At 39.5% G+C, this 27217-nt stretch overlaps 1 protein-coding gene and 2 pseudogenes across 1 annotated transcript in view; 1 reads left to right on the top strand and 2 right to left on the bottom strand.

The window, feature by feature from the left end:
* GPCPD1 (glycerophosphocholine phosphodiesterase GDE1 homolog (S. cerevisiae)) overlaps positions 1 to 21569 on the top strand; it is a 57986-nt gene extending 36417 nt beyond the window's left edge. Inside the window, exons 14-19 of the mRNA XM_011975390.1 lie at positions 1620 to 1681; positions 5193 to 5258; positions 6645 to 6781; positions 7896 to 8031; positions 8587 to 8747; positions 18187 to 21569. Coding sequence (XP_011830780.1) covers positions 1620 to 1681; positions 5193 to 5258; positions 6645 to 6781; positions 7896 to 8031; positions 8587 to 8747; positions 18187 to 18376 — 752 coding nt within the window. The 3' untranslated portion in view covers positions 18377 to 21569. The remainder of the gene's footprint in view (positions 1 to 1619; positions 1682 to 5192; positions 5259 to 6644; positions 6782 to 7895; positions 8032 to 8586; positions 8748 to 18186) is intronic.
* LOC105536105 lies at positions 16544 to 17194 on the bottom strand (annotated as a pseudogene).
* LOC105536225 overlaps positions 19165 to 27217 on the bottom strand; it is a 23985-nt pseudogene continuing 15932 nt past the window's right edge.

Here is a 27217-nt window from a genome sequence, read left to right as displayed (position 1 = left end):
CGTACCAATATGGAAACACTGTTTTCCTTTTGTAGTTAGCATTAATAGGATTTTTAAAATCCATTTTAGCACATACTTGGTCATTTTTATGAATGTAATACTGGGCCTTCTAAATGTAATTTTATAGTTCGGAAATTTGCGTTTGTTTTCTACTAAATACGTATCATGTGTATAGTAACCATTGCATTGCTTTTCTTAGCTTGATGATCAAAGTATTAATACCTATCAATCTTTCCAAACATTCTTAACCATTACAAAGTGGAAAGTAAATCAGCTATAGAATCCAGCTTCAGGGTCAATTTGAACCAGCTCTGTCATTTACCTGTTATGACCGTGGGTAAGCTTTGTCCTGCCTACCACATCCCTTTATAATTTCACTTTGCTTTTCTACTCCCATGGAAATTAATGGCTGTGCCATTCATATGAGGCTTATTGTATTCATTTTAAATCCTTTATTTTCATATGTGTCCCATCTTTTCAACTAGAATGTTAGCTCCTCAGGAGTAGGAAAATGTTTTTCTATTCCCAGAGACTGATGGTGCTGTACATATAGTAGGTGCACTATAGATATAGGTGTTTATCTGTCATTGTGATAACCATACAGTTTTAATATCTTTATAAAGATCGTGAAGTGCTTAAGACTAAAGATTATCCCCACCCAGAGCATAAATGTAACTATATAGAGTCATAGGTATTTTATGACTTTTAGTAATCAAATGAATTCTACCTTTATTCCACTGTAAAATTTTACATGATTTTATCTTTGAATTTGTAATACAGTTTTGTGTGTGTGTTTTTAAGAAAAACTTGATATTTTAATTTTTTCCACTTTTGGAAAATAATTTTTTTTAGTCTGTATTAATTGATAATGATAACTAAAGCACAATAGTAGCTATATATTCTCTTAATTTGTAATTTCTGAGCTGATTTTAGTATTTCAAATTTAGTCTTAGCAAAATCACACAACTCTTAATTCTCTGGAAAAATAGCAAAATCACAGCTTGTGAGTACTTTTTAAAGAGCAGTACTTTAGTACAAATTTTATAAGAAAGTAATCACTCTTGGGTCTACAGACTGTTGTCTTATTAATCATTGCAAACTGGTTTTCATGAAGGTTACTTATTTAGAAAATGGGTTTTTGATGGTTAATAAATACAAGAGCCTTTAAAAATACTGTATATAGGGGCCGGGCATGGTGGCTCACTCCTGTAATCCCAGCACTTTTGGAGGCCAAGTTGGGAGAATTGCTTGAGGCCAGGAGTTCAAGATTAGCCTGAGCAACGTAGACCTCATTTCTACAAAAAAAGTTTAAAATGAGCTGGATGTGGTAGTGCACGTCTGTGGGCATAGCTACTCGGGAGTCTGAGGCTGGAGGATCAATACTTGAGCCTGCCTGAGTTTGAGGCTGCATTGAGCGATGATCATGCCACTGTGTTCCAGCCTAGATGACAGAATGAGACCCTATCTCTATTTAAAAAAAGGGGGATCTCAGAGTTACTTATGCTCTCGCGATTCTCACACTCTTTCTTTCCCTCTTTTTTTGGCGCTAAGGATTTAAGAAAGCTCTTAGTGATATAGTGGTATTTTATTTACTGAGATTTTTTGTTTTAAAATTTCAGAATCTGTGGTCCAGGAGGAAAATTCCTTTTCAGAAAATCAGCCATTTCCTTCTCTTAAGATGGTAAGTTATTGAGGAAAACCAAGGCAAGGCTATCATTAACTTTGTTATGTATGAGTAATTTACTTTTGTTTCTTAAAAGGATCCTTAAAAGACTGTGTTAAAAACAATGTTAATATGAACTTATCATCATTGGTGCCTTTAGAGAAGATACTTTTGTGTGTGTGTGTGTGTGTGTGTGTGTGTGTGTGTAAGAGAGAGAGAGAGACAGAGACAGAGACAGAGAGAATCTCACTGTGTCATCCAGGCTGAGTGCAGTGGTGTGATCAGGGCTCACTGCAGCCTCCACTTCCTTGGCTCAAGTGATCCTCCCACCTCACTCAGTCTCTCAGGTAGCTGGGACGGCAGGTGTGCACCACCATGCCTGGCTAATTTTTTTATTTTTTTGTAGGGACGGTCTCACCTTGTTGACCAGGCTGGTCTCAAGGGGATTCAAACCCCTGGACTTATGCTGTCCCCCAGCCTCAGCTTCCCAAAGGGTTGAGAATACAGGCATGAGCCAACACACCCAGCCAACAAGATACATTCTTGTGTGGTATACTTGTGCTACTTTTGTTTCTTTCCCCAAGAGTAACTTCTACTCAAATAAATAAAAATTCCCATCTCAGTATGTTAATTTGGTAAGAGTAGCAAATCCATTTATTTCTGTTTATAAATGGAAAGGAGAGGGCACAGGTATGGGGTGAGAGAAAGATGATGGTGGGAGAGGCAGGTTTTTGTTTGTTTGTTTTTAACAATATTTTAAATTATTCCTTAGTTTTGGGAGAGAAGTGAGTTTCTTCAACCAAAGAAAATAAGTGCCCCTCTTACTTAAGATGATATTGAAATTTCAGAAATTCACTCTGAAAAAATAGATCTTCACGCAAAAACTAGCATGAAGATTTAAAAACTAGATACAATTTAATACAGGAATATCCTTGACAGCATCAGGAAAGCCCACACAGATGCCAAAGAGATGCTGGCTCTGCTTTTGTTCTGTCGACTCCAGTTTCTAAATTCTGGTCTTTCTGTTCATGTCAGGTATAGTAGATTTCTTAGGCAAAAATAGGTAATTTTAGTTAACTATTATGTGGAAATTCTTATTTGGGGAGTGGAGCTTATTAGCTTAATGGTTTTTATCTAGTATATTAGCTACTTGCTAAAACTTGATTTAGAAAGGAAAGATTTAGAAATGATTTAGAAAGGAAAGACGTGACTACAATGAATATTTTGTTAAAATATTTAGGTATGTATTTCTTGAGGGGTTCATAAAACAATCTAAATCATTAAAATCTCAGTGGTTAAAGGTAAATTAAGTATTGATTATTCACTCTGCAAAAAGGACGCTAAAAGAGAGCCCCTACAATGAACATTATCCTGATGCATTTAAAACATCATTTTTAGCCGGGCATGGTGGCTCATTCCTGTAATCTCAGCACTTTGGGAGGCCAGGGCAGACAGACAGTTTGAGCCCAGGAGGTTGAGGCTGCAGTGAGCTGTGATCGTGCCACTGCACTCCAGCCTGGGCAACAGGGAGAGATCCTGTCTCAAAAATAAATAAATAAAATATAATTTGTATGATTTTTAAAGTGTTTATGAAGCCCATCTAAGTAAGATCATTTCTTCTAATTTGATTTGCTAAAATCATTTGTTTTTTAGAAATTTCATGATTCCCGGAAAAAAAAAAATCTTAAATTGTAATACAGGTTTGACAACCTTTTAGTCAAATAAGTTAAAACACACACGCAAACTCATGTACTCACTTTGCCATCATAATTCAATCACAAAGAAATTTTGGCCAGGCATGGTGGCTTACGCCTGTAATCCCAGCACTTTAGGAGGCCGAGGCAGGTGGATCACGAGGTCAGGAGATCGAGATCATCCTGGCTAACATGTGAAACCCCGTCTCTACTAAAAATTCAAAAAATTAGCTGGGCATGGTGGCGGGCATCTGTAGTCCTAGCTACTCTGAAGGCTGAGGCAGGAGAATGGTATGAACCCGGGTGGCGGAGCTTGCAGTGAGCTGAGATTGTGCCACTGCACTCCAGCCCAAACAACAGAGCGAGACTCTGTCTCAAAAAAAAAAAATTTTAACACCAAAAATAATCTCATTATATAGACACTTTTCTGGCAAATTCGCTGTTGAGCAATCTCAACACTAATGTATTGTCTTAATCTTTCTGATTTTGCATTAGTCCAGCAAAAATATGACAGATGTGTTAAATAAGTCTTTTAGATACAGGAGAAAATAAAAAAAGTCCCACACAAAATTGAATATAAACTGTTTTAGATGCTGTACTTCACATGCAGCTGGTTAGAGTAGACCCACAGCTAGATGCCAGGTCACCAGACTCCCAGGCTATGTTCTTACCACTATGTTATTCTGTTTGTAGGCATTTATTTACTGTTAAAAAATTAAATACCATATATGCTACACATGTTCTTTGATATCTAAAATTTTGAAGTATCTAAAATAATCTGCCGGGCACAGTGGCTCACACCTGTAATCCCAGTGCTTCAGGAGGCCAAGGCAGGTGGATCACCTGAGGTCAGGAGTTTCAGACTGGCCTAGTTAACATGGTGAAAGCCATCTACTAAAATACAAAAAATTAGCCAGGTGTGGTGGCAGGCACCTGTAATCCCAGCTACTCGGGAGGCTGAGGCAGGAGAATTGCTTGAACCCCAGAGGTAGAGGTTGCAGTGAACTGAGATTGTGCCACTCTGCTCCATCCTGGGTGACAAAGTGAGACTATGCTTCAAAAATAGTAATAATAATAATAAAACATAATCTCTGTCAAATTCATTTTGCCCTGAGCATATTTATGTATATGTCTGGCCTTCATGTTTGTTTAAGACTGAACAAGTCTGTTCTTTGGAGGTTACTAACCAAGTTTCATATTTTCAACATCATTTTCTAGTTACAACTGCCAAAATAATCTGATGGCAAGGTGTCTAGTTAATTTAGTTTAGATACACTGATAGCATTTGTCATTTATATAAATTATAACTTTTTTGATTTATGAGCTTCAGCCTAATCTTTTCATTTGGGGATACATCTTTTCAGGGAGTTATGGTATTTGTTTAGCATCATCACCTTCAAAACAATCTAAAAATCATGGTTTTTCATAGATTTTAGGCAAGTGGATTGACATCCCCAAATGCAATGTAGAATACATGACAAATGTCTTGAATTCATGATGTTGCCTATTGTGTTAGAGTTCACTTTGGATGTTCACTAGTAATGGCGGAAAGGATTTAAGGTTAAGAACCATCTTGGTGTTGGTCAGTTATCACAGACAGTGCCTGAGACCCCCGCTTTTGCTGCTTAATTTCTTTTGACCTTATTTAATGTAATCATCTAACAGGCTGTCGCTTTGAGTATGACAAAATATGTTTGTGCATTATGCACAAAACATTTTATTGCTACTAATGATAAATTCTTATTTTTAGTAATAATTCTATTTTTTTTTTGTTTTCTTATTCTGCTGTCCATCTCACCAAAAACAAAATTTACCACCGACAAACAAAACTCTAGGTTTTAGAGTCTCTGCCAGAAGATGTAGGGTTTAACATTGAAATAAAATGGATCTGCCAACAAAGGGTAAGTAATTCTCTGTGCCGCACATTCTGTACTCTCTATGCCCTTTCTAAAAAATTCTTTCATTCCTCTCTTTGTATTTTAATGGAATAAGCTAAAATGAAATCTCATTGTGGCTTCCTCCATCAAGCACAATGCTTTTGGATCCTTTAAATAAAACATATCTTACATTCATGCTAGTATGTGAGTACTTCAGATTAATGATGATTATTGTAGAAATTTCAGTTTACATGTGTCTTGTGTGAACAATATGGTTTTGGGGAGATACTTATAAAGTGGACAGTCACATCTCTTGGATTTAGTTTTTACTTTCTTATTTCCCATCTAATAACATGTTTTAAATAATTTTCTAAGCAGTTTTCTGTTGTTAACAGTAGCTAGTAATAATTACTCAGAAAAAAATGTTTTTGCAGTTGTGTTTTAAATCACTTCCAAATTTAGTCAATTTTTTGTTCAACAAATGTTTTTCAAAAAGCTGCTCTGGGCCAGGCATTTTCCAAGTGCTTGGGACAAGCAGTGCACAAAAGAGAATAAGGCCTTGGCTTCCTGGGACTTATATTTCAGTTGTGGAAAACAATTAGCTAACTATTGAATATATCAGAGAGAATATGTGCAAATTGATGGGATGCATGTCAAGGGGCTTGGGGTAGGGTGTGGGGTGTTGAAAGTAGTTAATTCAGATGTCATGATTGGGCATTGAGCAATACCCTTGAATTTGTTTCAGTCAGAATAATCTGTAATTGCCCTCAAATCATGCTGTTTATGACAAGCTGGTCCTTATTAATGTAGTGAATGCTCGACTAAGGTTACCCTAATAATGTGATTTTTAGTTTTCTGAGCTTCCAGAATTATTTCAGTGACTAACACTTAAAACATTTAACATTTGAATGTCAATAGCGCTGGCTTGGTGTCTTGGCTATGTTTATTGAATTATTTTAATTAATTTTTGGTTACTTGATATGCCCAAGACCCAAAGAATGAGACTTTTAAACTGGTAATAATTAATAGGGACATTTTATTTATTTGTTAGCAGATGACGTGTCCTATAATTTATGGAAATAAAATCATAGCGAACTGCAATATTCTAGAGTTTTAGCTTTTATTTTAACTTTAATAATGCAGAAGTGTATTGATGATATAGTTAATAGTTACTTGCTTTTTGTATGAGAGTCTCTGTATCTGAATTATGACCTGTGTCATCACTAAGTAGCTTTATGATCTTGGGCCAGTCACTTAATCTTTTCAGGTTTCATCATCTATAAAATAATAGTTGGACTAGATGCTGTCAGGGCTTCTTTCTATCATAGCTTGCCAGAATAAAAACAGAGTTTCTAGCACTGTGGTTTTAGGGTGTGCAGTGACTTTTATTTTGCTTTCTGTTTCACATAGGATGGAATGTGGGATGGTAACTTATCAACATATTTTGACATGAATCTGTTTTTGGATATAATTTTAAAAACTGTTTTAGAAAATTCTGGGAAGAGGAGAATAGTGTTTTCTTCATTTGATGCAGATATTTGCACAATGTGAGTAATACCCAGTGTTTTTTCCTATACTCTTAGAATGTGTCTAGGACTTAAGGTACCAGTCTGGAGCTGGGGTAGTTGTCCAGCTTTCCCCTGATCTGTTCTCTCAAATCATGTCAGGTTGTGTGTCCTCATGTCCTTTTCTGACTGCTTGCTAGGGTGCCTACTACTCCTGTGAAGTCCACACCTCCTGGGTCCTAGAACCTTACACCCTTTTGTTTTACAGGCAGGTCATATACTTCTTACCATATTGTAAGCTCCCAAGGGATTTATCACTGACAATTTCTGAGAATATTTTAGCTCTTGTATAGAAAAATTTTAAATTTGTGTTTATCTTTTATTTTTAAAAAAATTGTTTTTGAGATAGGATCTCACTCTGTCACCGAGGCTGCAGTGGTGCAATGATGACTCACTGCAGCCCTGACCTCTTGCGTGCAAGCAGTCCTCCTGCCTTGGCCTCTTGAGTAGCTGGACTGGATGTGCATGCCATTAAGACTGGCTAATTTTGTATTTTTTGTAGAAATGAGGTCTCTTCATGTTTCCCAGGCTAGTGTCAAACTCTTAGGCTCAAGTGACCTTCCTGCCTTGGCTTTCCAAAGTGTTTGGATTATAGGCATGAGCCACTGCACTGTACCTGGCCTGAAAGGCAACACATGTTATTGGTGGTTTTATCTGAGTAATGGGACTATGCTCCTTTGTTTTCTTTCTTTCTTAAAAAAAAATCTATTTATTTGAGACAGAATCTTGTTCTGTTGCCCAGGTTGGAGTGCAGTGGCGTGATCTTGGCTCACTGCAACCTCTGCCTTCAGGGTTCAAGCGATCTTGTGCCCCAGCCTCCTCAGTAGCTGGGATTACAGGCCTGTGCATGATACTTGGCTAATTTTTGTATTTTTAGTAGAGACAGGGTTTCGCCATGTCGTTCAGGCCGGTCTTGAACTCCTGACCGCAAGTGCTCTGCCCACCTTGGCCTCCCAAAGTGTTGGGATTACAGGTGTGAGCCACTGCGCCCAACCTCATTTATTTTCTTTTTACTTTTAGTGTTTTCTAAAATTTCAAAAAGGAATATTACAGTTACTCCCCATTGAAAGGTATTTTTTAAATTGTTTCTTTTCAGGGTTCGGCAAAAGCAGAACAAATATCCCATACTATTTTTAACTCAAGGAAAATCTGAGATTTATCCCGAACTCATGGACCTCAGATCTCGGACAACCCCCATTGCAATGAGCTTTGCACAGTTCGAAAATCTACTGGTAAGTTATGTTTGAATTTTTATCTTTTTAATTTTCTATTTTTATTGTAGAGGAGTAGTAAAGATTTCATATTACTTTACACATCTAATGGTTAACGTTTTGACTAAACTGTAGCAAACAAGTGGCTCTACTTAAAAGCGAGGATATTAGATCTCAGAATGAAAAACAAATTAAGTGCAAAATTTGTTACAGGCATACATTACATTTTTTCGTTTAACTTTCTGAATAGATTTTATGAATAATCTAAAAATGGTTAGACTGTATGCCTTTTTAAAAATATTATTCCCATTTTACAGATGAATGTAAACTTGTTTTGATAGAGCATTCCATTAGTAAATTTTTTTGACTGCACATTCAATATGTATGTTTATAAATTATGTATATATTAATATATTGTGAATATATTTATATATGAAGTGTCCGTTAAAAAGAATAAGATAAAATAATTGGAAGAAAAAACATTTTCTTTTCCCACCTACTGTACTTTGGAGTGTGAGCATTTAGCTTTGCAGTTAATGTTTCTTTTTCATGCACAACTAATTTTTCTTCTTCTAGGGGATAAATGCACATACTGAAGACTTGCTCAGAAACCCGTCCTATATTCAAGAGGCAAAAGCTAAGGGACTAGTCATATTCTGCTGGGGTGATGACACCAATGATCCTGAAAACAGAAGGAAATTGAAGGAACTTGGAGTTAATGGTCTAATTTATGATAGGTATTTGTTTTTCATGAACAATTTTCATGGAATTTAGAAGTATAGATTTCATCTTATGAAATTATAAATAAAATTGAACTTAGTTAAGTTAAAATTCTGCAGTTCAGCCTGAGGTTATCTTGACATTTGCTTGTGGGTGTTTTCAAAGTTTGAGGGATAGCTGAATCACTTGGGAAGCTTGTTAAGGATTCATATGACTGGGCCCTAACTCAGATATATATGCTAAATCATCCTGGGGGTGAGGGTGGACTTCCAGCCCTTAGACCTCTTTTCTGTCTATACCAACTTTTTCAGTGCTGTCATCCAATTCTGTGGCTTTTCATAACTTTATATGTTCCCAAACTTATGTACCTCCAACTCAGACCATTCCCTAGACCTCTGTAGACTTTTATATCCAGGTATTGACACCTGTTCCTCTTACAGTCTTCCTGATTTCAGTATAAGTGACAATTCAGACCACATTCTTAGTCTTCCATGACTCTCTTCTTTATTTCATACCCCAAATCCAGTCAGATAGAAAATCTCTTTGTTCTGTCTTCAAAATATGTCCTGAATCGTCTACTCACCAAGTTAACTGTTGTCACTCAACTAAAGCAGCTCATCTTTGGTGTGGATTGTTGAGGTAGTCTGCCCCCTGGTGACTGCCTCTTCCCTTAAGGGTCAGGCTGTTTGTTCTTAGTACAGCAGCCAGAGGGAAGCTTTTAAGACCTATGTCTGATCATGCTGCTACTTAAAAGTCTCCCACGGTTTTCTGTGTCACCTAAAGGAAAAGCTGAAGTCTGAGGGCCTTATACGAGCCAATCTGCCACCCCACCAACCCTCTTTCCCTCTCTGACCTTCCACAAAATTCCCCCATCTGCTGTTTTCCCATTCTTCGGAGAAAGACTTCCGTAACAATTTAAATGTCACCTCAGTGAGGACTTTCTTGAATCACCGATTTCAAATAACAGCCTCTATTCACAGTGCACTTCCTGACTTGTCTCCATATCATTTATCATCATCTGACACACCACATATGCTGTGTTATATTTTACTTGTTTTTTCTCCCTAGCCCCTTTCCTCCATCCTCCTTGGTACTAATGCTCACATGCAAATGAGAATATAGGCTCCATGAGGAGGGCAAGGCTGTTTGCCTGATTTGTTCATTGCTATTGAGGTTAGAACAATGTGGGGCACCCAGTAGGGATTCAAATAATTTATTGAACAAATCCTTTTTTTCTCCATCAGCTTCCTTGGCGGCCACTCATCTGAGAGACAAAAAGGTTTCTTTAGTATAAAGACATGTGGGGTCAGAAGGGATGTCATTTACTCAGCTGAGGGATTAGCAGACTTGCTCATACAGGTGTACCTCAGCGATAGTGTAGGCTGGGATCCAGACCACCACAGCAAAGCAAGTCCCAAATCTTTTGGTTTCCCAGTGCATATAAATGTTATGTTTAGGCCAGGCGCCGTGGCTCACGCCTATAATCCCAGCACTTTGAGAGGCTGAGGCGGGCAGATCACGAGGTCAGGAGTTTGAGACCAGCCTGACCAACATGGTGAAACCCTGTCTCTACTAAAAACACAAAAATTAGCCAGGTATGGTGGTAGTGTGCGCCTGTAATCCCAGCTACTCAGGGGGCTGAGGCAGGAGGAAGGAGAATCGCTTGAACCCAGGAGGCAGAGGTTGCAGTGAGCCGAGATCGTGCCACTGCACTCCAGTCTGGGTGACAGAGTGAGACTCTGTCTAAACAAAAGTTATGTTTATACTACATTGTAGTTTACCAAGTGTACAGTAGCGTTGTGTCTGAGAAAACACAGTATGTATCTTAATTTTAAAATATGTCATTACTAAGAAATGCTGACAGTCTGCCTTCAGCAAATCATAATCGTGTTGCTGCTGGGGGGTCTTGCCTTGAGGTCGATGGCTGCTGACTGATTAGGGTGGTGGTTGCTGAAGGTTGAGGTGGCTGGGCAATTTCTTAAAATAAGACAGAAATGAAGTTTGCTGCACCAGTGGACTCTTTCTTTTACACAGTATTTCTCTGTTGCACGTGATGGTGTTTAAGAGCATTTTTCACCCACAATAAAACATCTTTTTTGTTTGTTTGTTTTTGCTTTTTTGAGACAGAGTCTCACTCTGTCATCCCGGCTGGAGTGCAGTGGCATGATCTCAGCTCACTGCAACCCCCACCTCCCGGGTTCAAGCAATTCTTCTGCCTCAGCCTCCCTGGTAGTTGGGATTACAGGCACACGTCTGCCACCATGCCTGGCTAATTTTTGTATTTTTACTAGAGACGGGGTTTCACCATGTTGGCCAGGCTGATCTTGAACTCCTGATCCCAACTGATCCACCCACCTTGGACTCCCAAAGTGCTGAAATTACAGGCGTGAGCCACCGTGCCCTGCCAAAACATTTTTATTTATTTTTATTTTATTATTATTATTTTTTCGAGATGGAGTCTTGCTCTGTCACCCAGGCTGCAGTGCAATGGCACAGTCTTGGCTCACTGCAAGCTCCGCCTCCCAGGTTCAAGTGATTCTCCTTCCTCAGCCTCCCGAGTAGCTGGGACTACAGGCATGCACAACCACATCCAGCTAATTTTTGTATTTTTGGTAGAGACAGGTTTCACCATATTGTCCAGGCTGTTCTCAAATTGCTGACCTCAGGTGATCTGCCTGCTTTTACCTCCTAAAGTGCTGGGATTACAGGTGGCCACCACTCCCAGCCCCACAGTAGTACATCTTTAAATTGGAGTCCATCTTCTCAAACCCTGCTGCTGCTTTATTAACTGAGTTTATGTAATATTCTAAATATCTTGTCATTGAAACAATGTTCAGAGCATCTTTGTTGGGAGTGGATTTATCTCAGAAAACCATTTTCTTTCCTCATCCATAAGAAGCAACTCCTCGTCTGTTAAAGTTTTATCATGAGATTGTAGCAATTCAGTCGCATCTTTAGGTTCCATTTCTATTTCTAGGTCTCTTTCTATTTCCACCACATCTGCCATGACTTCCTCCACTGAAGTCTTGAAACCCTTTGTCATGTATGAGGATTGGCATCAGCTTCTACCAAATGCCTGTTAATGTTGATATTTTGATCTTGCCCCATGAATCAGAAATGTTCTTAATGGTATCTGGAATGATGAAAAGTTTTCAGTTTACCTTGCCAAGATCCTTCAGAAGAATCACTGTCTGTGGCAGCTACAGTCTTTAAAATGTATTTCTAAGGTAATGATACTTGAAAGTCAAAGTGACTCCTTGATCCATGGGCTGCAGAATGGATTTTGTGTTAACAGGTATGAAAACAACAATCTTTGTTAGAGCTCTTGGGTGACCAGGTGCATTGTCAATGAACAGTAATATTTTGAAAAGTATCTTTTTTCTTCCTGAGCTGTAGGTCTCAACCATGGGCTTAAAATATTCAGTAAACCATGCTGTATACAGATGTGTTGTTATCCAGACTTTGTTGCATTTCTGGAGCACAGACAGAGTAGATTTAGCGTAATTCTGAAGGTCCCTACAATTTTCAGTGTTATTTAACTGTTGGGTTCCAACTTTTTTCTGCAGCTTCTTTACCTCTCTCAGCCTTGATAGAACTGAAGAGAGTTAAGCCCTTTGAATTAGGTTTGGCTTAAGGGAATGTTTTGGCTGGTTTGATCTTCTGTCCAGGCCATTAAAACTTTCTCCTCATCAGCAGTAAGGCTGCTTTGCTTGCTTTTCATTGTTGTGTTCACTGTAGTAGCACTTTCAGTTTCCTTCAAGGACTTTTCCTTTGCATTCATAACTTGGTTAACAGTTTGGTGCAAGAGGCCCAGCTTTCAGCCTATCTTAGTTTTTAACATGCCTTCCTCACTAATCTTAATCATTTCTAGTTTTTGATTTAAATGGAAAGATTTAAGACTCTTCCTTTCACCTGAACTCTTAGATGCCATTGTAAGGTTAATTGGCCTGATTTCAATATGGATGTGTCTCTGGGCATAGGGAGGCCAGAGGAGAGGCAGAAAGATAGGGGAGAGGCTGGTCATTGGAGCAGTCAGAACACACTGATTTATGGGTACGATTCGTGGCACCTCAAAACAGTTACAATAGTGACATTGAAGATTACTAATCACAGATCACCATATCAGATAGAATCATAATGAGGAACTTTGAAATATTGTGGGAATTATCAAAATGTGACCCAGACATGAAGTGAGCACATGCTGTTGGGAAAATGGCACCAACAGATTTGCTGAGTGCAGGGTGGTCACAAAGCTTCAATTCGTAAGAAACACAGTATCTGAAAAGCGCATGTGGGGCACGGTGGTTCATGCCTGTAATCCCAGCACTTTGGGAGGAGATCCCATCTCATATAAAATAAAATTAAATTATAAGAAATTTTAAAAAAAAAAGACGAAGTGCAGTAAAATGAAGATTGCCTGTGCTTGAGAAGTGTTACACAAAGAGTAAGTGATAAAATCTTACTAGGCCTGCTCTGAACAATACTTTCCTTGGATTTGGTTCATATTACTCTTCTTCCCATAAAGTTGTATTCCTTTCTTAATAAAGCTTGTTTTCCTTCCAGTATTTTGTCTCAATTAGTTTGGTTTTAAAATTGTAGTCCCAATAAATCCTACCTACCTGCCTTTTAAACTATTTGGTTAATTTTGCATGAAATAGCATGTGTGACTCATAGTGCTCTTCAACGTTTCCAGCTAATTTAATTAAAATTTTAAATTAATAATTTGGAACAAGTACTGGCTTTAGCAAATTTTTGAATGTATATGGTTATATGTATATTTTTGTTACAAGGAATGATTACAAATATTTTCTGGCAAGGAAGTGTATTATGAGGTTATACCATTTATGGTTTTGTAGAGTATACAAATTTCAGGCAGATCCTTCATCTTAGGGGCTTTACTTGGTTGAAATCAAATGTTGACATGTAATGGAGAAGAGGATGATATATGATATAACAAGTGCTCCAGAAAGTTCTTCCTGGCTTGGAGCTTTAAAGAAGAAGAATTGAGTTGGAATTTGGGGAGTGGTTATGTTTACTTTGACAACATTTGTATTCTAGGCAGAGGCAAGAGTGTAAATCAAGGCACGACTCTGTTGAGGGTTTTAGGGAGGTGGCCAGGCACTGGATTCCTAATAGGGTCTGAGGAGGGGTAAGGTGGGTTGTGTTGAGTTGGTTTTTACCCTCAAAAAGTTTTTTTTTTTTTATTCAAAAAAGTATGTGTATATAGTTTTAAAATTCAAATAGTTTGATAAGTCTTATAATAAAAAAAAAAATTTCTTGTACCTATTTCTTCCATTGTCTCTGGCTGAGACCCTGTCCCCTTGTATCTTTATTATCTGGCTTTTCTGGCATTTACCTCTATTTCTAAATAATCTGCTTATGCTATTTTTTCCATTATCAAATTTAGACGTCATATAGAAGGTTTTGAATGATTAGTGACTTGGAACCTTTGAGGCATTTTGGATTGGAGAGAGGTGTGGTGAGAGTGTGTGAGTGTGTATTTTCAGTTGTCAAACACTAAACTGCTACATATCATTTTCTGGTATTTTGTTTGGGAAATTTGCACTTATGATGATGAGTAAGAGGCCGTTCTTTTCATTTTTTTGAGACAGAGTCTTGCTCTGTCACCCAGGTTGGAGTGCAGTGGCACTATCTTGGCTAACTGCAACCTGAGTTCAAGTGATTCTCCTGCCCCAGCTGTAGTTTTATATAGTTTCAAGCTTTAATTATACTTTATAAAACTTGTAATTATGTTTTTAAAGTTAACCTATATTGTTGCATGTAGGTATACCTTACTGCTTTTCATGGTCATATTAATATTCCATTGTTGTCTTTACCACAACTTATACTGTCTTTTAGGAACATTTAGGTTGCTGCCAAGTAATTGCTATTTTATAGTGTTGCTGTGAACATTATTGATAGTACAGTGACTTTTAAACCTTTTTGCACCCAACCTATTTTATGTGGCAACCCAGTACACAGATAAGGTATATTTACAAGTATGTACCTGAAACAATTCCAAGTATCCTTTAGATACTTCCTGTTCATGCATGTACCTCTTTATATGTGTGTACTTAAATGCCAGTCTTAACTTTCTGAACTGATTGTGTGACTTGCTAGGTCTCTAGCTCAGCACATCTGCCTGTGGGTCAGGCATTGGAAGTATAGCAGGAGTGGGCTATCCTGTATTTCCTGGTTCTTCACTCATTGTAACCTCTTACCAGTTCTCAGGAGTAGGCCAAAGCATTTTAATCCTACAGGTAACGTGGAAACTTAATCAGCACACGGTTAGACCATATTTAGGTAATATGCCAGTTCAGGCTCATGAGGACACTCTGTTCTTAGGTTAACATAGCTGCTAGAGTGACAGTGTCTCTCTCGGAGTAATAGCCCTCAACACATCTGCCTGTCCACTGGGCTGCTCCAGTAGGTTGATTGTGCACAGCTGTCATCCTGAGCCCTGCCATTCTCTGTGTTAGATCTCCTGTTTCCTGTAGCTCGTATCTTTTTCTCTCTTGGTTCAATGAGTTTTACGGAACACGTCTTTCAGCATCTTAAGAAAGGTGGACACAGGAGGTAAATGTTTTTGAGGTCTTATGTGTCCAGAAATGTCGTGGCTGTGTATAGAACTCTGTGTTAGAAATACTTTAGAATTTTAGAAACATTCTCCATCATCTTACCATTCCAGTGTTGCTGTTGAGTGTGAAGCCATCTTGATTATGTTCTCACATGTAATCTGTGTTTCCTGTTTAGAAGCTTTGAGGGTCTTCCTTTTATTACCAGTGTTCTGAAATTCTATAGAGATGCGTTTTCTTGTGGGTCTGGTTTTGCCCACTTTGCTGGACACTTGGTAACCCTTTTAGTCTGTCAATACATGTTCTTAAACATGGGAAAATTTTTTCAAAAATATTTCTTTTGATTCTTGTCCCCTTCAATTTTCTGGATTTTTTTTTTTTTTTTCTTTATAGAAGTCTTTTTGTTTGAATCAAATAGCTCTTGGACCAGATTTTTCATTTTTGTCTTTTTTTTTTTTTGCTTCATTTGAAAGATTTCCTCAGTCTTACTTTCTACTCATTCTGTTGAGCTTTTCTGTTTTTTGTTTGTTTTGTTTTGTTTTGTTGTTTTGAGACAGTCTCTATCATTCAGGCTGGGGTGCAGTGATGCGATCTGAGCTCACTGCAACCTCTGTCTCCTGGGTTCAAGCAAATTCTCATGCCTCAGCCTCCCGAGTAGCTGGGCCTACAGGCGCACACCGCCATGCCTGGCTAATTTTTCGTATTTTAGTAGAGACAGGGTTTCGCCATGTTGCCCAGGCTAGTCTTGAACTCTTGAGCTCAGGCAATTTGCCTGCCTTGTCCTCCCAAAGTGCTGGGATTACCGGAGTGAGCCACCCTCTCTGGCCTCTGTTGAGTTTTTCATGTCTACTATTGTGTGTTTAATTTCCAATGACTGTCTTTTTTTCTCTGAATGTAGTTTTTTCCGTATGTTTAGCATCCTATTCTCATTTAATGAACATGCTATTTCCCTAAAGTCATTAAGGATTTTTTTTTTTTTTTTTTTGAGACGGGGTCTCTCGCTCTGCTGCCCAGGTTGGAGTGCAGTGGCACAATCTCAGCTCACTGCTCCCTTGACTTCCTGAGTTCTAGTCCTCCCACCTCAGTGAATGAGACTTCTCTTACATCTTAGCAACATTTGGATGGAAATCACATTTAAATCCAGTCCACTCTAGTAGTTTTTGAAGAGGCTTTGATTCAGCTCCAAAATCTCGATTGCTTGACTTGGTCTCTTATGAGAATACTCAGAAGGTGTCTTCTTAAACAACAAACCTATTTTTAGTGGTGGAACTGTTTTAGTAGCTATGTCTGCGTGGGACTGATAACCAGTCACTATGTTTGGAGGAAGTCCTAACCTTTCCTTGTATACCCTCCCAAATGTGTAACAGCTTCTCTGTTTTCACATTCAGTAGTCCATACTGCTGTCTTATCACCTTTAGCTCTAACATTAACAACAGCTTTACATACATCATCACTCTAGTCATTAAAAGATTCTCCAATAAGGCCCAGTAGAGTCTCTAGCCAAAAGTGATCGAGGTCCCTTTGTCTCTGCTGTTTGTTCAATGTAAATTAGCCATCATCCTCTCCGTTTGTTTTTCTTATCTTCCCACATAGGCTCAATACCATCCTTGAAAAGTGAGTAGTCACAGACAGGCATTAAATTACTAGACAACTAGATATGGTTGTATAGAGCCTGAAAGTGTTCAACAAGATCAAACTTAGAGATCAGCGGCAGGTTTGCTTGCCAAGTTTTGCTTTTATCATTTTTTTAAAAACCAGAGTGCCCATCTGTTCTGTAGAGGATGTTTAATGTAGTGTTCTGGGTTAGCAACCTCCTGATTAGATTCTGTTTTCTCCTCTTCCATGGGGGGATTAGGAGTAGGGGTGGTTTCTGGTTTGACAGTCGCCATCTTAGATCGATCTGCTCCTGCTTTTAACTCTGCTCTTCATGTTTCCTACCACTGGCCTGTGAGCCAGCCTTTTCAGTTATCTCACTGACAAACTTTTAGTTCTTATTTATCCATCTGTTTTCCAACTTTCAAAATGTTGTAGCTTTGTCTCTTGGATTTTTCTCATACTTACGGATTTTATTAAAAAGAATCTCTTTGTTTTATTTTCAGTGGAGTGTAGGGAGAGAACAAAGCTAGATGCTTCTGTTCTGTCTCGATACCTTGATGCAGAGGTCATTTTTCATTCTCTTAGATATGTCTTTAATTAGTAGAAACTCTTTAATACAGTCAGATATTTAATAGAGTCACCATATTTTTTATCATGTTTAAATAATTCTTTCCTACTGTGATGTCATAAAGATTCTCTGATACTACATAGTTGCCTGGCTTACATAGTGACCTGGCTGTCACATTCAGGCACAGGAGGCCATCCTTTCTCTGCGGATGGGCAGTGCCAGTGTCAGATCACCGGAGGCTCTTTCGGAGTTCTCCACTCTGGATGCATCTGGCGTTACGGAGCAGCTTTAGAGCAGTTCTCACGCTGGTGAGCAGTCTTCTTATCTTGATCTTTAGTGACTTTGAAGTCAGAACAGTCAGTTTTTTTTAGATTTCCATTTGTTTAAAAACAAAGAAAGCGAGTTGGAGGGCAAATACTTTAAGCTAGATCACAAGTAAACTAGACGTTTCATTTTCTGATTCAGTTGCTTTATGTTGAGCTCCATTGCATCTGGGATACAAAAGGGCAGTGCTGCTATTCTGGATTATTGGAAAGACTGGGAAGAAGAGAAATTTTAAAAAATAGAATGGATACTTTCATCTTTAAGACAAAACAAAAACTCTGATGTGGATGTTCCAGGCATTCTGTAAATCTTATGAAAAGGTTGAGTCAGGCAGGTCTTAGATAAACCATAAAATTACAGTATTTTATGTATTTTGTATTTGTTTCATCATAGGATATATGATTGGATGCCTGAACAACCAAATATATTCCAAGTGGAGCAATTGGAACGCCTGAAGCAAGAATTGCCAGAGCTTAAGAGTTGTTTGTGTCCCACTGTTAGCCGCTTTGTCCCCTCATCTTTGTGTGGGGATCCTGATATCCATGTGGATGCCAACGGCATTGATAACGTGGAGAATGCTTAGTTTTTATTGCACAGAGGTCATTTTGGGGGCATGCACCGCTGTTCTGGGTATTCATTTTTCATCATTGAGCATTGTTGATCTATGCCTTTTGGGCTTCTCAGTTCAATGAAGCAATAATGAAGTATTTAACTCTTTCACTACAGTTCTTGCAGGTATGCTCTTTAAATTACTTGGCCAGGTATAATTGCCAGTCAGTCTCTTTATAGTGAGAAAATTTATTGGTTGGTAATATAAATATTTTAAACTAAATATATAAATCTATAATGTTAAGCAAATATTCATTAAAAGCGTAGCACTTTGAAATTATATAAATAGCTCATATTTACACTTACAGCTTTTCATTTGATCAGGTCTGAAATCTTTAGCACTTAAGGAAAATGACTATGCATAATTATACCTGACCATGGAAAAAATAAGTACCTCAAATGCATGCATTTGCACTGGTGATTCCAACTGCACAAATTTTTGTGCCATCTTGTATATAGGTATTTTTTACATGGGTTGACATGCACACAACACCATTTTCATTCAGTATGAACCTTGAGGCTGTTGCCATTTTTCCACTTAACCAAACCAGCCTGAAGTTAAACCTTGAAACTTGTTTCATAAATCTTTCAAAAGTTGTTTTACATCAATGTTAAAATTTCAAAATGCTGCAGGGTAATTTAATGTATAAAATATTAGTAAGTAAAAGTATGTATTGCATACTTAGTAGAATAGATCACAACATACAAATTCAATTCAGTGCATGCTTTAGGTGTTAAGCATGAGATTGTACATGTTTACTGTTAGGTCCTTGCATCTGTGGTGCTAGGTGAGTATGAGAAGATGTCAAGGACTGGACGTATTTTGTTGCCTAAAAAAAAAAAAAAGGCTGTTAGGCATTTTATATATGCTTATTTTGTGTGTCTGTCACTACCTATTACACACTGTTGTTTTGTGGATTTGTTTTGTATATGTGTGTGTTGTACAGTAGTTAAATTTCAATGCAGAAAAATAAATGTCCTGAATTCTCATATTAGTATTCTTTATTGTATATCATGCATGTAATTTATTTAGAAATGTAGAAGGTCTTACTAAATGTATATGCATGTGTTTCAGATTATACTAGGATTTCTTGGATTAGAAGCAGGTTGTGTTAACTGTAACTTAAAGAATGAATGTTAAATAAAATGATACAGATTTATTTTCTTCATTACAAAATGAAATTTCAAGAAGGTGTTACTTTTGTAGAATGGTTTTATAATATGACAAGAAATTTTAATATAGTGTCTACCCCAAAGGGATGGCTTATTTGCATCTACCTTTTACTGCATGTTTTTCATGAGGCAGTTTATTCATATATTGACATATTTTGGTAGTAGCTGAGAACCTAAGACTTGAAATTACACATTGTGTATTATTTTTTAAGCTAAGCAATGCAATTTTGGTCAGATCTTATTTGTGTGAAGATAGGCTCTGAAATCCTATGGTATTGCATTTATAACATTGATATTAATGGAAAATAGTTTAGGAAATGGAGTCTTCTGCAAGGGTTCTCTATACCTTTCCCACATTGTATGAGATTTTCCAACATTTTGGTGTGAATTGGGCACTTTTGGAAAACTCCTGAAAAAGAATTAGTTTCCTTCATCTGCAGACCTTTGTCCAATACGGTTACCATTTCTTTATGGTAACTCGATTAGCCGTACGTGTTCGTTTCTAGTCCTGCTCCTTTGCTCCTCTCCTTTGCCTTCCCAATGCTGGCTCCATTTTGAAGACTCGAGGACAGAGGGGAAGCAGATCATAAAGAGAAAAAGGAGACAGAAGAAAGGATGAAGGAAGGAGGTCATGGAGAGTGTGGCTTCTGAGCAGTTTAGTTGCTGGGGAGAGCAGACAGTCACTGTCTACAATACAGACAGAACCTTCCTGCTCACTTTCTGTCCTATCTGTTCCTGACCTTATGAACCAGTGTTAGCTGATGATTAAAACATGACAAGCAATGGCTCCTTATTTTCACAGGACTAAGTCTGGGCCTTCATATCACTAGCTGTTGCCTTTTGCACCCTGCTTCAGCCACACTGTCCCTGTCATTGGCCCTGGACTTCCTCTCTGTGCCCGTGTGTCCGCTCCTCCCGTAGTCACTTTCTCTCTGCCAAACTCGTTTCTTCTTGTGCCCAAGATGTCTCTCCTGAGCCCTTGTGGAAACTCCAGAAAGGATGAATCCATCTTTGTGCTCCATGGCTCGTACCTTGATCAGGCTGTGCATCACAGTAATTCTCGGTAGGCAGAGTTGATCTTTGCTCATCTGCCAGGTTGCGGGCTCTTCAAGGGCAGGGACCTTGTCATAGTCATTTTTATTTTCACAGTGCTTGGAACATGGTGGAAAATGAATGTTGGAATTATTGGAGTAATATAATTTGTATCAAATGTCCTTTTGAATTAAGAGATTTAGTTATGTTTACTAAGAATGTAAACTTTGAATTGGTTTACATTTTGACAGGATGGTTTATTGATGTGAATTTTGAAATGTAGAGGTATAATGTTAAATTATTTTATACTTTATGGAAATCAAGTGAAATGTTTGATAAAATGCCGCCATTGTCCTCTGGTATTTTCTACTCTCTGGAATTATGTACTGTAAATGATCGGATGTAAATGCGAGGCACGCCGCTCACCCCTGTGTGGGAAGTGTGGTGGTACTTCCTGCCACCCACCCACCTCTCTGCCATTACTCCTTGTGACACTTGTCTGTCATCTCCCCTCCAAACTCCAAGCTTACAGCTACCTCAGTACTGCTTTCCTTGTCTGAAACACCTCCTTTGCCTTCCTTCAGTGTCCCGCTCAGGTGCCACCTACTCCATAAAGCTCATCTCAGCTTTTGATCTGAATCACCATGGAAACATGCAGACAGCCTCTCAGTCTTAACTATTTAATGTTGTAGCTGGGAAAAAACCCAGAGAGGTTCACTGATGTACTGGGTTGGGACTAGGATGTGGGTTTTGTGACTCTGAATCCCATGTTCTCAAACTACGCTGCCTTCCAAAGTCTGGCATTTGTTAGCTCATGCTTCCTTGTAGTCCAGCTTCTTATGTGCCTGTTATATTCTCCAGTAAGATTGTAAGCCCCTTAAGGGCAGGGACGTCTTTGCATCTCCAGCACTGCTATAGTGTTCTTAGTTATGAACTAGATAAATAAATGGTGGTGGCAACAATCCTAGTTTCCTAATTCAGATTGTTTCACGATAAACATACAGTTTTGTATGGCATGCTTGGCCATAATGTCTGGAGTATGTGTGCACTCACATGTGCGTGTGTGTGTTTGCATGTGTTTGTATGTTTATACATGGAGTTCTCTGTCCTGGTTGCTTGGAGTCATGTATTTGATGGATTATGCTAAAACCAGTTTTTTGCTCCATGCAGACTGAGAAGAAATACAGGGATAGTTATTCCATTTAAGTGGAAGAATAAGGTACAGTTTTTCCCCCAGGCCTGGTTGCCTCTTCCTGGGACAGCATACCTAAATCCTGCAGTTGGTGGACTGGTAGTGAAAAAGGCGCTGCCTTGGATAGGAATTGTGTGGCCTGGGGGCAGATCGCCTCATTAGTCCTGGTGGACACTCACTGCCCTTCCTGCCTAGGCTCACTCTCTATACCTCTGACTAAATTCTGCCTTTCACATTATTACTGGCTTGGTACTCTAGGTTGATAATGGAGTCCTGTTAATTTAGATTTGGATGCAATTGATTTATTCCTTTGCATTTTAGTTTTGGATTGTGTATTTTTGGGGTAGAAAGCAAAGTATTTGTATTAGAAATACTGCATGATTTTGGCATTCATGATTGGAAACTCATCCCAATATGACCTCTTAGGGGGCTTGTACAATTTGAGAAGTAGGTTTGAGGTTTTTAAAATGTAAGAGACCATATGATGAAGACTACCATATAAATGTGTGTGGAGATGAGGAGGGGAGATGATGGGCTGGAACAGTTGGAGACTTCATAGAGCTCTCAAGCTCTTACAGATAGAGGTACAGGTCAAGGGAGTTGTGAAACCAGTTTGGGTCGCAGTCTACATAAAGTCAGAGGCCAGGGTCATACGTGTGGTGTGTTCAGGGGGAATGAAGGAGCCATTTGGACAATGGAGAATGTATTATGAATGCCAGAGAGAAGCTTAGCATTGTATAGGAGATCAAAGTTAAATGATTTTTAAGAAGGGAAATGACACGAAAGGCAAGTGTTCAAAAGTAATGAGGAAAGTAATAATAGTATAGGAATAATAAGAGGAATACTAGAGTTTATTTAGTCCTCTACTAAATTTACCTAAACATGAAAACAGAAATGTGGATAGGATGGGTGAACTTCTGAAGCTGACTTGCAAAGCCAAACTATTTGATTTAACAGGAAGAAAGCAATAAAAGCTCAGCAAAAGTTCAGTGGCATCCCACGGTTTTAAATGTATCTCTCTTATGGAAGAGACCAGACCTCTTCCATAAGTTCTAGATTCATACATCCCGCTGTGTCCCCATCTCCAGTTTAAGGTCTAATAAGCATCTCACACTTGATGTATCTCAACAAAGCACTTCCTTCTTCCTCCTACCAAACCTGCTGCCATCCCACCTTCTCCCAAGTTCTGTCTCAGTGTGTGGTACCTGGGAGTCATCCATGCGATTAGTATAGCTTTATGTTATGTGTGATAGGGTAGTTGCTCAGTTGTTTTCTTCAATTTTTAAAAATTTGTCCAAATGTTCTTAAATAACTTGATACTTTATCAAATGCGAGAAGAGTACTCTTGAGAGTCTGATCAGTGTTGGACTAATTTGCTATATTAAGAATATAGCAGGGGCTGGGCGCCGTGGCTCACACCCATAATCCCAGCACTTTGGGAGGCCAAGGCTGGTGGATCAGCTGAGGTCAGGAGTTCGAGACCAGCCTGGCCAACATGGTGAAACCCTGTCTCTACTAGAAATACAAAATTAGCTGGGCGTGGTGGTGGATGTCTGTAATCCCAGCTACTCTGGAGGTTGAGGCAGGAGAATCACTTGAATCTGGGAGGTGGAGGTTGCAGTGAGCTGAGATCATGCAACTGCACTCCAGCCTGGGTGGAAAAACTAAAATTTATTTGGAGAGGCGAAAGAACTAGAATAGCTAAAAACAGTTTTGAACAAGAAGCAAGTGGGAGGAATCACGCTACCTGATTTTAAAACTTATGTAACTATAGGAATCAAAACTTTGGTACTGGCAGAAGGATAGATATATAGATCAGTGGCCCAGAATAGGAAAATCTACACAAGCACAGTCAACTGCTTTCTGACAAACATGCAAAGGCAATTCAATGAAGGATGGTCTTTTCTTTCAAGAAATTATGCTGGAGCGGCCAGGCCTGGTGGCTCACACCTGTAATCCTGGTACTTTGGGAGGCCAAGGTGGGTGGATCACTTGAGGTCAGGAGTTCGAGACCAGCCTGGCCAGCATAGTGAAATCCCATCTCTACTAAATACAAAAGTTAGTCGAGTGTGGTGGCATGCGCCTGTAGTCCTAGCTACTCAGGAGACTGAGGCACAAGAATCGCTTGAACCTGGGAGGCGGAGGTCGTGAGCCAAGATTGTGCCACTGCACTCCAGCCTGTATGACAGAGCGAGACCCAGTCTCAAAAAAAACAAAAAAAAAGTATGCTGGAGCAATGGGACATCCAATGCCACAAGAGCAAACGTTGGCCTAAATTTTACACCTTATGCAAGACGTAACTCGAATCATAGATTAAAATATAAAACCCCAAATCTTAGCAGATAACAGGCTGGGTTTGGTGGCTCACACTTCTAATCCCCAGAACTTTGAGATGAAGACCACCCTGAGCAACACAGCAAGATCCCGTTGCTACAAAAATTTTAAAAATTAGCCGAATGTGGTGGCGTACATCTGTGGTCCCAGCTACTCTGGAGGCTAAGGCAGGAGGATTGCTTGAACCCAGGTGCTCAAGGCTGCAGTGAGCCATGATTGTGCCACTGCACTCCAGCCTGGGTAACAGAGCAAGACCCCGTCCTCAAAAACAAGAGAAGATAACACAGGAGAATATCTTCAGGACCCAGAGCTTGGTAAAGAATTCTCAGACATGACAGCAAAAGTACCATTCATAAAATTAAAAGATCAATAAACCGGACTTTGTAAAAATGTAAAACTGTTGCTCCATGAAAGACCTGTTAAAAGGACAAAAAGGGCCAGACATAGTGGCTCACGCCTGTAATCCCAGCACTTTGGGAGGCTGAGGTGGGCAGATTGTTTGAGTCCAGGAGTTCAAGACCAGTCTGGGCAACAGGGTGAAATTTCATCTCTACAAAAAAATACAAAAATTAGCTAGGTGTGACGGCACACGCCTGTAGTCCCAGCTACTCTGGAGGCTGAGGTGGGAGGATCATTTGAGCCCTGGAGGCTGAGGCTACAATGAGCTGAGATTGTGCCCATGTGCTCCAGTCTGGGCAACAGAGCAACACCCTGTCTCAAATAAGTTTACAAAGTGGGATACAATATTTGCAAAACAAATGTCTGACAAAGAACTCTGAAAATTTGACATTAATAGCCAGGTACAGTGATGCCTGTGGTTCCAACTACTGCTGAGGCTGAAGTGGGAGGATCACTTGAGCCCAGGATTTAAGGCTGTAGTGAGCTGTGATTGTGCCACTGCACTCCAGCCTGGGTGGCACAGCAAGACCTTGTCATAAAACAACAACAAAAAAAGAAAATTCAGTTTAAAAATGAGCAAAAGGTAGGAGGATACATCACATTGAAGATGATATAAGAATATCAATAAACACATAAGATATTCAACATCACTAGCCATTAAGGAAATGCAAATTAAAAGCATGATGTGGGCTGCATACGGTGGCTCACACCTGTAATCCCAGCACTTCGGGAGGCCGAGGTGGGTGGATCACTTGAGGTCAAGAGTTTGAGACTATCCTGGTCAACATGGTGAAACCCCGTCTCTACTAAAATACAAAATTAGCTGGGTGTGGTGGCACACGCCTATAATCCCGGTTACTCGGAATACTAAGGCAGGAGAGTCTCTTGAACCTGGGAGGCAGAGTTTGTAATGAGCCAAGATCATGCCACTGCACTCCGTCCTGAGCAATAGAGTGAGACTCCATCTCAGGAAAAAAAAAAAGAAAACAAAACAAAAAAAACCAATGGGTAAATGGTCTCCACATTTCTAGGAACCAACTTTATAAGTGATCTTTAGTAGCACAGTTTCTTGTGTCAACAAGTGTCTCTAGTTGAGACAGGCGTGAGAGTCTGTCTCCATTGACTTTCAGCAAGGTTGTTCTGAGGAAAGGGCCAAGATTTAAGGAATGAGTGTGATGATGTCCCAGGCTTGATGTTAGAAGGAAGTGGCCATGTGGATAGCGGAGGCAGAGGTGCCCAGACTCCCAGTATATTTTTGTAGTTGCCTGATGGGTTCGTCCTCCCCACTGCACAGACAAAATCAATTCAATGAGACCGCGGCATTGCAGTGAAGAGTTTAATTGATGCAAGACCTACCACCACACAGGAGATGGAGTTATTACTCAAACTGATCTCCCTGAAGGCTTTGAGTTTAGGGGTTTTCAAGGATAATTTGGTGGGCAGGGAACTAGGGAATGGACAAGGGACCAGGGAATGCTACTGATTGGTTGGGGATGCCATCACAGGGGCATGGAAAATGGTTTGCCTCTGGGTGAGGGTGCCAGAGGACTGGTTAGTCATTAGTCATGAGTCTGGGTGGATTGTCAGCCAATTGTCAGAAATGCAGAAGTCTCAAAAGACCAATCTCAGGTTCTACAATAGCAATGTTACATACAAGAGAAATTGGGGAAGTTGCAAATCTTGTGACCTCCGGAACAATGGCTGTTTATCCTTTATGCCTACATCTTAGCAGAATTCAGGCCCTTCTCATTCTCTTCACCTTGTGGACTTCCATTAGTTTTACAAAGGTGATTTAGTTTTGGGAAGGGCTATGGTAGGCTAAGGTTAAACTATAAACTAAATGTCTCCCAAAGTTAGTTTGGCTTATGCCCAGAGATGACCAAGAACAGCTTGGAGGTTAGAGGAAACATGAAGTCAGCTATGTCAGATTTCTCTGACTGTCTAATTTTGCAAAGGCAGTTTCATGTGGAGGGCTCTGCCAGAGATACAGAATTTGTGCACCTTGCCTCAGCCTCTGTTCTCTTAGGAAATATCCCAGAGATGCACATGGCACATAAATTCCCAGCTGGTTTCTTCTGGGAATTGATAGGTGGGTCCATGCTCAACGGCTGCAGCATGCAATACATTGGAATCCTGCCTCCACCTGTGTGACTCTCTCGGTTTGAGCGTCAGTCTCTCAATCTCCCTCTCTCTCTCTCTCTGAGACAGGATCTCACTCTATCACCCAGGCTGGACTGCAGTGGCATGATCACAGTTCATTGCAGCTTTGATGCCTGGGGCTCAAGCCATCCTCCTGCCTCAGCCTCCCAAGTAGCTGCAACTGCAGGTGCATGCTACCATGCCCAGCTAATTTTAGAAAAATTTTTGTAGTGATGGAGTTTTGCCATGTTACCCAGTCTGGTCTGGAACTCCTGGGCTCAAGTGATCCTCCTGCCTTAGCCTCCCAAAGTGCTGGGATTACTGGCATGAACCACCATGCCTGACCTAAGTCTCTTTTTCTGGAAAATGCAGTAATAGTCTCAAATTGGCAGAGTTATGGCGTGGGTTAGAGATGGGTATATAGCACCTAGCCTGATGCTAGATGGGTGGTTGGTCTTTAGAGGTCATCATTGTGTCACTTAGTGGTTGGAAGTGTATGATACTGATACTTAGGAAACTCTCTTGAACCCCTGGTGATACCCTGCC

The sequence above is a fragment of the Mandrillus leucophaeus genome, unplaced genomic scaffold (genome assembly GCF_000951045.1).
Source record: "Mandrillus leucophaeus isolate KB7577 unplaced genomic scaffold, Mleu.le_1.0 Scaffold101, whole genome shotgun sequence".
NCBI lineage: Eukaryota > Metazoa > Chordata > Mammalia > Primates > Cercopithecidae > Mandrillus > Mandrillus leucophaeus.
Note: the sequence above shows the minus strand (reverse complement) of the source record. Positions and strands in the feature narration are given on the sequence as shown.